The 15,001-nt window shown below is 35.8% G+C and overlaps 1 protein-coding gene across 1 annotated transcript; it reads right to left on the bottom strand.

Annotated features, from left to right (window-relative positions):
• Positions 1-842: 842 nt before the first annotated feature.
• Positions 843-13,301, bottom strand: LOC144422811 (uncharacterized). Its single transcript, XM_078112658.1, has 9 exons — positions 13,256-13,301; positions 12,636-12,848; positions 11,995-12,096; positions 8,154-8,366; positions 7,513-7,614; positions 4,378-4,544; positions 2,304-2,500; positions 1,267-1,351; positions 843-851 (listed from the first exon to the last, which is right to left on the bottom strand). Exons 1-9 carry the CDS (start codon positions 13,299-13,301, stop codon positions 843-845), a joined length of 1,134 nt encoding a protein of 377 aa, XP_077968784.1.
• Positions 13,302-15,001: the final 1,700 nt, after the last annotated feature.

The following is a 15,001-nucleotide window of genomic DNA, read 5'->3' as shown; positions in this document are numbered from 1 at the left end:
TTAATGCATATCAAATTATTTATAAAGTTGAAACATATAAAAAAATATTTTACTGGAATAATAACTCAGTGGTATTTCTGCGTCAGATCTTTTAATAGTTTGTAAATACAGTATTGGCTTGGTCGCATAAATTGTTATAAAAATATTAACACATTCGTTTATATTATTATTAAATTAATTTTGATGTGCAAGAGAATACAAAGTCACAAATTTCCAAAAATAATTTTGCTGGAACTCTTGATTTGTATATTGTCAGATGCTTTATATTAGGTAATCACGAAGTATGTAAACCAAGAACATAATTTGCACAATGGCTGCAATGGTAATATTGTTTTGGCCTTTGATGTAGATTTAATGAAGCAATTTCAGTATCCTATGCAGGGAACAGTACAATCAGTGTTGTAGGAAATCTTTCTGAATCTCGTCAACTTTGGAACCATGCGAAGGGAATCTGAGAAGTGGAAGAAAATTTTTACTGGAAGGAAAAGTGAAAATATAATTTTGATAAGAGGCGATAAGATAAAACTAGAATTTATTAATCTATACACTGACTATAATACGGCAGCTTATTCAGACATAATCTGTTGAAGTCATGTTTTTGTTATATTTATTTATCTATCCAAGCTTGATATTTCCTACAAGCTGCAGAGCTAATTTTTTGTCACTGGTAAAATTACAGTATCTATGAAAAATATTAGTCATTTACATATCATTGGATGCTTGCACAAGGCCTTGTCTGGAGGTAAAAACATGAAAACGTGGAATAAAAAACCATTTATTCCTATATTATTAATATCACCATATCCTACACACTGTTTTGTCATCACTTTAATAGTGAATTGTCAAAGAACCTACATGAAATCAAAAGAACTGAGTGGATGTAAAAGTGGGACCTTGAACCTATATTGTCAATAAAAACTGCCCAGAAGATAGAGTGTCTCATTGAAGATTGCGCTTTTGAATTTGCATTTTAAAAGCTTCAAAATCATGTTATTGTGACATCATATGTGACAGTAGAGCACTCTATGATGTATTTAGGGCTGGGCTTTTCAAATCGAATTATTAGAATCTGAGAAAATTTTATGTAAACAAGCAACCCTTTATCTACCTTTGATACCAATGCAAGTTCATTACTCAATTCAGTTTCAAGTGATGATTATCCAACTTGTTATTTCAGGAATTTAAGACTATTCATATGGATGCATGTTGGGGAAAGTGGGCAAAGCAATATTTTGCCAGAGTGTCAAATGAATAAAATTATCTCACCCGTATTGATTCATCATACTTGAATCCTTTCGCCTCCAATGCTCTTTGCAGTTTACTTATATGGTTTGAATCTGGATATCCATTGCTGAAAACAAATAATCATGAACTCTCATTGAACATGTACATAGAAAAAGAATGGAAGTTTGGTAAATGATGGATCCTGACTTCAGAGTATTGCAGTACAGAACTTGCACCTAGGGAGTTGAAGAAAAAACTCTTGGTTGACAAACATTTAGGCGCTCCAGAAGTATTTGTACCAAGATGACGCACAACCTGAAAACTAACCTGGTACACAATACCATGTCAGGTCGTGCACCATTTTGGTATGAATACTCCAAGAGCACCAACATTTAAATTTATCATAAGCGACCAATTTAGTTTCTGTTAAAAAGTCTGAAATTGCAACTTCTTAACAGGAACAAATTATGACTCTGACTTCCAAATAAATGTCAAAGTTCAACCTTTCTTGGGATTTATTCAGAATGAATTATAAGAAAACCATTGGTACTGAGAACCACAACCATAGTGCAGATGCCCAAAATACAACATTTTAGAATCATAATTTAAATTTCTAATCTATTTAATAAATACGAGTTGTGGTCATAATGGATAGGTTGATATGTCCGGAATTTTAGACCAGACCCTGGCAGTTAAAAAACATTAAGTCACTCTGAATTAAATAAATCATTTTCATATAAAAATGAGCTTAGTTTTCTTTTGAGCAAGGTTGGTAAAATCCAAATGAATTAATTTGAATAATTTTTAGGAAAACTATTTTATCCAATATGTCTTCATGCTTTGAAAATAAATCCCAAGGTCATTATGAGCAACAACTGATATACGAGGGTTTGTGAATCCCATTTTTTATTATTTCCCCTAAATGACAATTTAGATATCAAAATAAGGATTTTAAAGGAATTTTGAACTGCCTCGTAGTGCAATACATAACAAGATTTTGAATTTGTGTTATTCCTTCCTATTTCTTAACATTTTATGAAGTAAGTAACCACCAAATATAAAGAACACAAAGTACTTACTTTCCTGGTCCTCCAGTCATATTAGTCTTATGAGGAAACTCATCGTTCCAAATAATTTTTCCTCTTCTGTCACCAACTTCCTGAATCTTGAAAATCAATCCTGCATAGAATGCTTGATAGAGTAAGTTGTAACATATCCATCCATCCTCAGTATATGGCAAATATTCAGTGAATTCTTGAGCTTCATATGAAACCCCCTGAAGAAACAAACAAAACTAATCATCTCTCATACCTGGGGGTTTGTTAAACTGATATAAATATCAGAATATCTATGAAAGTTTAGCAGAAGTTAAAAATTTTCTAACAAAATACTTGGTGTTTCTAATAGATTATTTCAACTTGACAACCCAACAACTTAACTGAACATTGAAATCAGAAATTATAAGGAAGCCCGCTAAATATTTAGCTTGTCGTGATTTTATTGCACCATTGAATCAATTTCTAAATTAAACATAAAAGAACCAAATTCTATGAACAAATTAACTTTAAACAAACCACGAGTTTAATATTACTCAAGTTTCAACAAGCATGATCTATATATGTCTATGTTATGATTTTACTGCACAAATGGCTTCTATATTCGAATTTTTTTCTCAATAACAAACCTTTCAAAGCTTTAATTTCCATTAGAACTGAATTCAAACAGCATACCAGTTTAAATCAATTATAGATGGACAAAGCATGAACCCGAGTCAACCCATATAAGCATTATACAACATACTGACTGATTCTGTATATTTCTATGAGAAGAAATAACTCATGTGAGTGAATGCAAACATTTAGCAATACTTCTTTCAAGCTTCTGGACTGTGCAATGGCCTAACGCAATGGTTACCACAGGGTGTACCGCGGTGCACTAGTGTTACGCAACAATGGAGATGGACACCGCTTGCTGCAATTTCCCAAGCTGCAGTTTATTTATCTGTTGAGTTTGTTTAGAGTTTCAAAATAAAATCAGGCAGAGAAAAGTTGACATTAGGCCTATATGTTTACAAACATAAAGTACACTTAATGATCACAATATTGAATTTTATTCAAATTTTTACCATTATTGCGTCGTTAGCAGTTTTTTCCCTAATAATTCAGCGGCGCACAAACAAAAAGTTAGGAACAGTTGGCCTAATGGTTGAAGTGTTGGACTGAACTAAGCTGACATCACATATTGAACATCTCGGTTCAAATCCATGCCAACCACCTCACCCAGGATGAAATAAATTAGATAGGAAATGCAGAATCAGAAAAATCGAAATAATAATATCTCCTTAAATATCATTAGATATCAGAGTCTGATAGCTTAAATTTCATTAAATATAAGATATGACAGAATTAACATATTTATCCTGGGGAGAAAAAACCGATAAGACGACTTAATCAAGTGGCGAACCACAGCCTCTTGTCCGGTTACCAGTCTATAACATGTTAGAGATTGTTTAGCCAGTTATTCGTTTTCGAAAGCATTGACTTGATGGTGGAGGAGGCTGTAACAGACCAGTAGTTACGTGAACCACCCTACTAAATATTTGTGGCTGCTTGTATAGAGCCTTGTTCGGAGCTAAAAGAATGAATCAGCATTGCATAAAAAAGTAACATGACAGTACTATTATAAGGGATGTCTTTGCCATTATATCAAAATCACCATATTTGGAGCATTTACGAAATCAAAGGGTATGACAGAAAATTTTATATTTTCCCTCCACCTTTTTGTTTACATCATGTTGTATTTAGTAAATTTTGACATATATAATGATTTTACTTCTTGATTGATGATATATATTTGTGACCCCTCAATGAATCGATTCAAGAAATTCACAATAACAATAATTGTACCAAAGAATTCTAGGCAAACTATCAGGTTGTGGGCATCCCTAAATATTACTTTTACCAAATTGTGATTCTTCATTTATTGCACTGGTATTTAATTTAGGAAAGAAATTTAAATCGATCGATGTTCAAATTTACTAATGTGCAATGGGGATTGATATTAAAAACAAAAACCTTATTAATTAAGAATCTTGATTCCAGTAAATTTATAATTTATCTTCCAACTAACAATTAAATTTTTTTCATAACTCACCATCAGACTTCCAGCAGGAAATGAGTAGGTGATGACAAGAGTCTCCCTTCCTTCATATCCTGACAGTGATTCTAGCAACCAATTCTCTGACAGCTTCCCACCAGGTGGTTGTTGGTTGATGATTCTTAGACCAGAAGTAGTTTGACTTGAAGACTGAGATTCTGCACCTGGATTAATAAAATCAAAACTTAGCAAAAATAATGTTTGTTCTTATTTGGGCAAAAATGCTTGTGACTGAGGGGTTCAATGATATTTAAAATGTACCAGGATATGTAAAAATTCAAATTATAAATTAAAAGAATGAAAATTATGGTATCTAGATGTAATTAAGCTATTGTGTGGTTATTTGAGTTTTGGGCAATGCCATGGTCTAGTGCAGGGTTTCCCAAACCAGGGGTCGCGACCTCAAATGAGGTCGGAGTGATGAGTAGGTAGGATCGCAAACAGGTCATGGGATCGGCGAGGTCGCTGAGGTATGGTAGAGGATGTACAAATTATCTAAGATTTGACAAACCATGTTAAAGTTAGCAGTTTGTACCATGACTTACAGTAAAACAGGCCCATAGGCATCACTCTATGCATACGCTATAAAAAAAATGTAGGTGCTCATTGTGACATCACTGTTTGGTTTTAGCTTATTCAACTCAATATCACCACATGACGTGGCCCCCTTCCGGCGCCTTTTTGCACTCGTGGCCCCCCTGTTCGCAATTCCATAAAACTAAATGTGTTGGATTGTATTATATTTTTATGACCTTTTATGGAATGCAAAAGCAAACCACAGACGAGTAAAAGCTTTTTAGTATACAATCAATGGGAAGTCTTGAATATATATAGCCAGACAAATGTCATTGTTAACATTGAACTCTGCAAATTGAACTAGAAGTGAATAAGCTTTCTTACTAATTAGTGGGTAAGAATCTGATATGCTATTTCATAGCTGCTTTTAAGAGCGGGCTTTTCCTCTGATAAAACCGGACTTGGACAATGTCTTGTCAATTTAACTCGCTTGACATCCAAGAAACCGATATCAATCTCTTACGCCTGTGGATGATTTTTGTCATGGTGGTTTTGGAGTTTAAATGGACGTAATGATTCATTGCTAATTACGGTTCCATTACATTTGAACCCATGTACATTTAAACCCGTAAACATTTCCACCTGCATACTAGTATTGCACCTACAGATATTTGAAACCATCCTAACCCATGGATTTTAGCATCCGCACGTAGACTGAACCCGCAGATATACGGGTGCAAATGTATGGGTTCAAATGTGCGTGGGTTCAAATGTGCTGTCACCCTAATTACACACGAGCAATGCAAGCATTGCGCACATTTTCTCTCATCTCGATTTACTTTGGTCAAGCCAAATCCAACATAACTGTCGTGCCATTTTCGTATTTTGGGCATTGGGAATTTATAAATGGGTTTTGCGTCTATAATATGATAGCGACGGTTATCTCGCACTCGAGTGAAACTGCTCGTTTACAGGTCAGACGGCCTACCGGCAAACTATTTTGATTGGTAGATTCTAAGTTCTGTTATGATCAAACAATTCACTCACAAGAAAGTGAATACACCCTGCGATCGCAAATACCGCATGAACGTAGAATTTTATTTTAAAAGGAAAGTATGCAAACGAAGTCGTTTTGTGGTCAAATTTTAGCCTTGTGTCGTGGTCCCCCTTGAGCTGATTCGTGGCCCCCTTGAGGGGTCATCGGCCCCCGGTTGAGAACCACTGCTCTAATGTTTCATGAAAAATATATATATTGAAATGGGGATGCACTGGACATTTGAGAGTTGTCTTTAGGGTCGTCCTGAAAAAAGCTTGGGAACCCCTGGTCTAGTGGTTAACGACCTAGACTTAACTGTAGGCTTAACAGATTACACATCTCAGGTTCAAAACCCTGTGAGCCCCCCCCCCCCTCATGGCAAAGTGTGTAATAACAAAAAAATTAATGTATCGAATTTCTGAGATGATGATGTAAAAAACAACACTGACATAGACACCTTCGATTATGTCATATGCATCACACAAAATATTATGAAATTCACCGTCATCGATAAACATGAGTATTTGGCTGGTTAATATAATATTGAAAGCCTTTTTGTGGAGTGCATTAATAAACAGTGCAACTGCACTTGATTTAGAGCAGTGGTGGGCAAATTACAGCCTGTAGGCCGGATCCGACCCGCAGAAGTGTTTCATCTGGCACAATCAGCACAACAGCTTCTACGTGGGCGTATCCAGGACTTTTAAAGAGGGGGGGTTCCAAAAAATCGGGATCAAAAATTCCCACGCAACGACTCTAAAACAAGTGCTGCGATTGCGACACTCTTTAAAATAGACTTTTTCAGTGGATTATGATTTTTCTGTTGCGCAAAATATTCAATCTGTGGCTGATACAGGCATTTAAAATGTCTTGCCATATTATTTTGATTATGTTCATTGTGTCGACTAAGATAAAATAAAAGCACTACTACTCTAAAATACTACAGTAATCTATGGACATGAAATACGAGATAAACTATTGACCGGATTATAAATAAATTGGATTTGGATTTTCGCGACCTTGGAATTTTTTACTATTCATTTGGCACTTATGATTAATTTTAAAATATCATCGTTGGAAAAATTCCAGGGTCTCCATGTTTCTGGAAAATTCATACTTCCCGATAAACAATAAAATTTTCAAAGGCAACCCAGCATAACGTGTGCCGTCAATTTTGCGATTTAAACAGTCTTAACAGCATTTTTAATCTGTTGCGTACCTCCTAAAACAAAACCAATGGTGCTTCCCTCTGTTTTATTTTTTAATATTTTACACTGCCTTGATTTTTAACTTTAAGACTGAGATTCTGCACTTGGATTGATAAAATCAAAACGTATAGCAGAAATACTGTTTGGTATTCATAAAGTCACAGGAAATGCCTGCGATATAGAAGTTTAATAGCCAAGGTATGATAATACACAAATTCATATTCAGATTTACATTTACTGTGTCTAGTTGTATTTTCACTCTTTTGTGTTTTTGATATGGGCCTGAAAGGATGCTGTAATAAAATAAATGGATTTATATTTGACCAATTTGAAAATAATTATTTACAGAAGAAATTTCTCAACAAAATTTACCTTGACACTTGACTTTAGCAGTCTTTTGATAAATGGACTTGTTTGCACTAGTGGAAACAGCAAGCTGGTTTGTTGCAGAGATATTGGAAGGCTGAGCAAAATCTAAAAAAGGAGTGAAAATTATTGATATTGACCAACTTTTTCAAAACACTCATGACAGTAAATGTTCAACTAAAGTCTCCAAGCTGGGATTGGGATACTAGACAAACCACAGTTTCATGGTTTCGATGGAAAATCAAACAATAATAATACGTCCAGTATGGTAGAATAAGATTTATATATTCAACCTGCGGGAGAGGAAAGTGAATGAGACGGCCTAATCATATGACAAACCATGGCCGCTCGTCCGGTTAACAGTCCATGTTGGGTATGGGATTAGTTTTCAGTCAGCTATCTATTTTCAGATGCATGGACTTGATGGTGTACCCAAACAGCGCTAACGTGAACCACCCTACAAGGAGTCCAGCAATCTTATTGCACATAATTAACTCGCAAGGAATTCCATCCTGCGAACCCATGCATGGTAATCAAAGCTGTGAAGGTGAGCATATTCGTAATGCTTAGCCACATCACCAAGCCAATTAGCAGTCTCTTCTGCATAAGCCCGCGATTACCAATAACAATCTAGAAATCTAGAAAACCTTTTTTTCCAGTTTTGAGCTTTTCAATCTCAATTTTCATTTTCCTCTTTTCTTCTTGCACCCGCTTCATTTCCTTTTCGTGCTCTCTCCGCATTCTCTCCGACTCTTCCCTCTTTTCTTGTTCATTTTTTAATTCCATCTGCTTCATTCTTTCTTCAAACTCTTCTTTGACTTTTACAACTTCCTTCTCTCGAGCGCTTCGTACTACAGAACCTAAAAGTATTAGTTTCATTTAGACAGAATAATAAAAATCTTTTATGAAATGCAAAAGCAAACCACATACAAGTAACTAAAAGCTTTTTAGTATACAATCAATGGGAAGTCTTTTAAATATATAGCCAGACAAATGTCACTGTTAACATTGAACTCAGAAAATTGAACTAGAAGTGAATGAGCTTTCTTACTAATTAGTGGTTAGAATCTGATATGCTACTTCATAGCTGCTTTCAAAAGCGGACTTTTCCTCTGATAAAACCGGACTTGGACAATGTCTTGTCAATTTAACTTGCTTGACATCCAAGAAACCGATATCAACCTCTTTCACCTGGGGATGATTTTTGTCATGGTGGTTTTGGAGTTAGATGGAAGTAATCGTTCATTGTTAATTACGGTTCCATTACATGTGAATCCACGTACATTTGAACCCGTAAACATTTCCATCTGCATGCTATTGCATCTACAGATATTTGAACCCATACTAACCCTAACCCATGAATTTTAGCATTCGCATGTAGACTGAACCCGCGGATATACGGGTGCAAATATATGGGTTCAAATGTGCTGTCACCCTAATTACACACGAGCAATGCAAGCATTGCGCACATTTTCTCACATCTCGATTTACTTTGGTCAAGCCAAATTCAACGTAACTGTCGTGCCATTTTCGTATTTTGGGCACGGGGAATTTACAAATGGGTTTTGCGTCTATAATTTGATAGCGACAGTTATCTCACAGTCTAGTGAAACTGCCCGTTTACAGGTTAGACGGCCTACCGGCAAACTATTTTGATTGGTAGATTCCGAGTTCCATTATGATCAAACAATTCACACACAAGAAAGTGAAAACACCCTGCGATCGCAAATACCGCATGAACAGAGAATTTTATTTTAAAAGGGAAGTATGCAAACGAAGTCGTTTCGTGGTCAATTTTTAGCCTTGTGTCGTGGCCCCCCTTGAGATGATTCGTGACCCCCTTGGGGGCCTACAACCCCCGGTTGAGAACCACTGCTCTAACGTTTCATGAAAAATATATATATATTGAAATGGGGTTGCACTGGACACATAAAAGTTGTCTTTGGGGTCGTCCTGAAAAAATCTTCGGAATCCCTGGTCTAGTGGTTAACGCCCTAGACTTACCTGCAGGCTTCACAGATTACACATCTCAGGTTCAAACCCTGTTTCCCCCTCATGTCAAAGTGTGTAATAAATTGGATAGGCAATGCCTCACAGGGAAAAACTTTTTTTTTTTTGAATAAAGTGCCTTTTAACATATCAATGGCTATCCTTTCATGTAAAGAAATGTATCAAAAAAATTAGACAAAATATAATAAAAGGAGTATTTGGCTGGTTAATATACCTATAATATTGAAAGACTTTTTGTGGAGTGCATTAATAAATAGTACAACTGCACTTGATTTAGAGCAATGATGGGTAAATTACGGCCCGAAGGCCGGATCCGGCCGGCAGGAGTGTTTCCTCTGGCACAAATCAGCACAGCAGCTTCTACGTGGGCGTATCCAGGACTTTTAAAAGGGGGGTTCCAAAAAATCGGGATCAAAAATTCCCACGCAACGACTCTAAAACAAGTGCTGCGATTGCGACACTCTTTAAAACAGACTTTGTGGATTATGATTTTTCTGTTGCGCAAAATATTCAATCTGTGGCTGATACAGGCATTTAAAATGTCTTGCCATATTATTTTGATTATGTTCATTGTGTCGACTTAGGTAAAATATACATGAAATACGCGATAAACTATTGACCGGTTTATAAATAAATTGGATTCGGATTTTTGCGACCTTGGGATTTGTCAACTTTGAGCTATTCATTTGGCACTTATGATTATTTTTAGAATATCGTCCATTGGAAAAATCCCAGTGACTGCGTTAAAATCCCGAAGAGTACAATGCGCAATTCAATCCATAGCTGATATGGGCAAATTTAAAATGTGTTTCTTTTTTTTTAATTGACTTCAATGTAACCTGCTGTTCCATTGATTGAGAATGAAAGCATTACTGCTCCAAAATGCCAATGTCGTAAAATTTTTTAGCAATGTGTCCGATTATATCTTGTTTTAATTCATACTCCCAGATAAAACGTAAAATTTTCAAAGGCAACCCAATATAACGTGTGCCGTAAATTTTGCGATTTACACAGTCTTAACAGCATTTTTAATCTGTTGCGTGCCTCCTAAAACAAAACCTATGGTGTTTCCCTGTTTTATTTTTTGATATTTTACATTGTCACTTGTGGTTGCGGATTCACTTTTTTATTATCGAAATGCAATAAACTGTTTTTATTTATAGTTTTATATTGAGCCTTCGGCCCAGTAAGCAAGTCTATTATCTAGAACTGGCCCACTCCGGCCCAGGAAAGTAATTGCCCAACCCGATTCAGAGCTTTGATTTTTAACTTGAAGACTGAGATTCTGCACTTGGATTGATAAAATCAAAACGTATAGCAGAAATACTGTTTGGTATTCATAAAGTCACAGGAAATGCCTGTGATATAGAAGTTTAATAGCCAAGGTATGATAATACACAAATTCATATTCAGATTTACATTTACTGTGTTTAGTTGTATTTTCACTCTTTCGTTTTTTAGATATGATCCTCAAAGGTATGCTGTAATAAAATAAATGGATTTATATTTGACCAATTTGAAAATAATTATTAACAGGAGAAATTTCTCAACAGAATTTACCTTGACACTTGGCTTCAGCAGTCTTTTGAGAAATGGACTTGTTTGCACTAGTGGGATTGCACAAATCGGGATCAAAAATTCCCACGCAACGACTCTAAAACAAGTGCTGCGATTGCGACACTCTTTAAAATAGACTTTTTCAGTGGATTATGATTTTTCTGTTGCGCAAAATATTCAATCTGTGGCTGATACAGACATTTAAAATGTCTTGCCATATTATTTTGATTATGTTCATTGTGTCGACTAAGATAAAATAAAAGCACTACTACTCTAAAATACTACAGTAATCTATGGACATGAAATACGAGATAAACTATTGACCGGATTATAAATAAATTGGATTTGGATTTTCGCGACCTTGGAATTTTTTACTATTCATTTGGCACTTATGATTATTTTTAAAATATCATCGTTGGAAAAATTCCAGGGTCTCCATGTTTCTGGAAAATTCATACTTCCCGATAAACAATAAAATTTTCAAAGGCAACCCAGCATAACGTGTGCCGTCAATTTTGCGATTTAAACAGTCTTAACAGCATTTTTAATCTGTTGCGTACCTCCTAAAACAAAACCAATGGTGCTTCCCTCTGTTTTATTTTTTAATATTTTACACTGCCTTGATTTTTAACTTTAAGACTGAGATTCTGCACTTGGATTGATAAAATCAAAACGTATAGCAGAAATACTGTTTGGTATTCATAAAGTCACAGGAAATGCCTGCGATATAGAAGTTTAATAGCCAAGGTATGATAATACACAAATTCATATTCAGATTTACATTTACTGTGTCTAGTTGTATTTTCACTCTTTTGTGTTTTTGATATGGGCCTGAAAGGATGCTGTAATAAAATAAATGGATTTATATTTGACCAATTTGAAAATAATTATTTACAGAAGAAATTTCTCAACAAAATTTACCTTGACACTTGACTTTAGCAGTCTTTTGATAAATGGACTTGTTTGCACTAGTGGAAACAGCAAGCTGGTTTGTTGCAGAGATATTGGAAGGCTGAGCAAAATCTAAAAAAGGAGTGAAAATTATTGATATTGACCAACTTTTTCAAAACACTCATGACAGTAAATGTTCAACTAAAGTCTCCAAGCTGGGATTGGGATACTAGACAAACCACAGTTTCATGGTTTCGATGGAAAATCAAACAATAATAATACGTCCAGTATGGTAGAATAAGATTTATATATTCAACCTGCGGAAGAGGAAAGTGAATGAGACGGCCTAATCATATGACAAACCATGGCCGCTCGTCCGGTTAACAGTCCATGTTGGGTATGGGATTAGTTTTCAGTCAGCTATCTATTTTCAGATGCATGGACTTGATGGTGTACCCAAACAGCGCTAACGTGAACCACCCTACAAGGAGTCCAGCAATCTTATTGCACATAATTAACTCGCAAGGAATTCCATCCTGCGAACCCATGCATGGTAATCAAAGCTGTGAAGGTGAGCATATTCGTAATGCTTAGCCACATCACCAAGCCAATTAGCAGTCTCTTCTGCATAAGCCCGCGATTACCAATAACAATCTAGAAATCTAGAAAACCTTTTTTTCCAGTTTTGAGCTTTTCAATCTCAATTTTCATTTTCCTCTTTTCTTCTTGCACCCGCTTCATTTCCTTTTCGTGCTCTCTCCGCATTCTCTCCGACTCTTCCCTCTTTTCTTGTTCATTTTTTAATTCCATCTGCTTCATTCTTTCTTCAAACTCTTTTTTGACTTTTACAACTTCCTTCTCTCGAGCGCTTCGTACTACAGAACCTAAAAGTATTAGTTTCATTTAGACAGAATAATAAAAATCTTTTATGAAATGCAAAAGCAAACCACATACAAGTAACTAAAAGCTTTTTAGTATACAATCAATGGGAAGTCTTTTAAATATATAGCCAGACAAATGTCACTGTTAACATTGAACTCAGAAAATTGAACTAGAAGTGAATGAGCTTTCTTACTAATTAGTGGTTAGAATCTGATATGCTACTTCATAGCTGCTTTCAAAAGCGGACTTTTCCTCTGATAAAACCGGACTTGGACAATGTCTTGTCAATTTAACTTGCTTGACATCCAAGAAACCGATATCAACCTCTTTCACCTGGGGATGATTTTTGTCATGGTGGTTTTGGAGTTAGATGGAAGTAATCGTTCATTGTTAATTACGGTTCCATTACATGTGAATCCACGTACATTTGAACCCGTAAACATTTCCATCTGCATGCTATTGCATCTACAGATATTTGAACCCATACTAACCCTAACCCATGAATTTTAGCATTCGCATGTAGACTGAACCCGCGGATATACGGGTGCAAATATATGGGTTCAAATGTGCTGTCACCCTAATTACACACGAGCAATGCAAGCATTGCGCACATTTTCTCACATCTCGATTTACTTTGGTCAAGCCAAATTCAACGTAACTGTCGTGCCATTTTCGTATTTTGGGCACGGGGAATTTACAAATGGGTTTTGCGTCTATAATTTGATAGCGACAGTTATCTCACAGTCTAGTGAAACTGCCCGTTTACAGGTTAGACGGCCTACCGGCAAACTATTTTGATTGGTAGATTCCGAGTTCCATTATGATCAAACAATTCACACACAAGAAAGTGAAAACACCCTGCGATCGCAAATACCGCATGAACAGAGAATTTTATTTTAAAAGGGAAGTATGCAAACGAAGTCGTTTCGTGGTCAATTTTTAGCCTTGTGTCGTGGCCCCCCTTGAGATGATTCGTGACCCCCTTGGGGGCCTACAACCCCTGGTTGAGAACCACTGCTCTAACGTTTCATGAAAAATATATATATATTGAAATGGGGTTGCACTGGACACATAAAAGTTGTCTTTGGGGTCGTCCTGAAAAAAGCTTCGGAATCCCTGGTCTAGTGGTTAACGCCCTAGACTTACCTGCAGGCTTCACAGATTACACATCTCAGGTTCAAACCCTGTTTCCCCCTCATGTCAAAGTGTGTAATAAATTGGATAGGCAATGCCTCACAGGGAAAAAAAATTTTTTTTTTGAATAAAGTGCCTTTTAACATATCAATGGCTATCCTTTCATGTAAAGAAATGTATCAAAAAAATTAGACAAAATATAATAAAAGGAGTATTTGGCTGGTTAATATACCTATAATATTGAAAGACTTTTTGTGGAGTGCATTAATAAATAGTGCAACTGCACTTGATTTAGAGCAATGATGGGTAAATTACGGCCCGTAGGCCGGATCCGGCCGGCAGGAGTGTTTCCTCTGGCACAAATCAGCACAGCAGCTTCTACGTGGGCGTATCCAGGACTTTTAAAAGGGGGGTTCCAAAAAATCGGGATCAAAAATTCCCACGCAACGACTCTAAAACAAGTGCTGCGATTGCGACACTCTTTAAAACAGACTTTGTGGATTATGATTTTTCTGTTGCGCAAAATATTCAATCTGTGGCTGATACAGGCATTTAAAATGTCTTGCCATATTATTTTGATTATGTTCATTGTGTCGACTTAGGTAAAATATACATGAAATACGCGATAAACTATTGACCGGTTTATAAATAAATTGGATTCGGATTTTTGCGACCTTGGGATTTGTCAACTTTGAGCTATTCATTTGGCACTTATGATTATTTTTAGAATATCGTCCATTGGAAAAATCCCAGTGACTGCGTTAAAATCCCGAAGAGTACAATGCGCAATTCAATCCATAGCTGATATGGGCAAATTTAAAATGTGTTTCTTTTTTTTTTAATTGACTTCAATGTAACCTGCTGTTCCATTGATTGAGAATGAAAGCATTACTGCTCCAAAATGCCAATGTCGTAAAATTTTTTAGCAATGTGTCCGATTATATCTTGTTTTAATTCATACTCCCAGATAAAACGTAAAATTTTCAAAGGCAACCCAATATAACGTGTGCCGTAAATTTTG

Source organism: Styela clava, chromosome 5 (genome assembly GCF_964204865.1).
Source record: "Styela clava chromosome 5, kaStyClav1.hap1.2, whole genome shotgun sequence".
Classification (NCBI taxonomy): Eukaryota; Metazoa; Chordata; class Ascidiacea; order Stolidobranchia; family Styelidae; genus Styela; species Styela clava.
The sequence above is the reverse complement of the archived record's forward strand: the minus strand, read 5'-3'. Positions and strand labels throughout refer to the sequence as shown.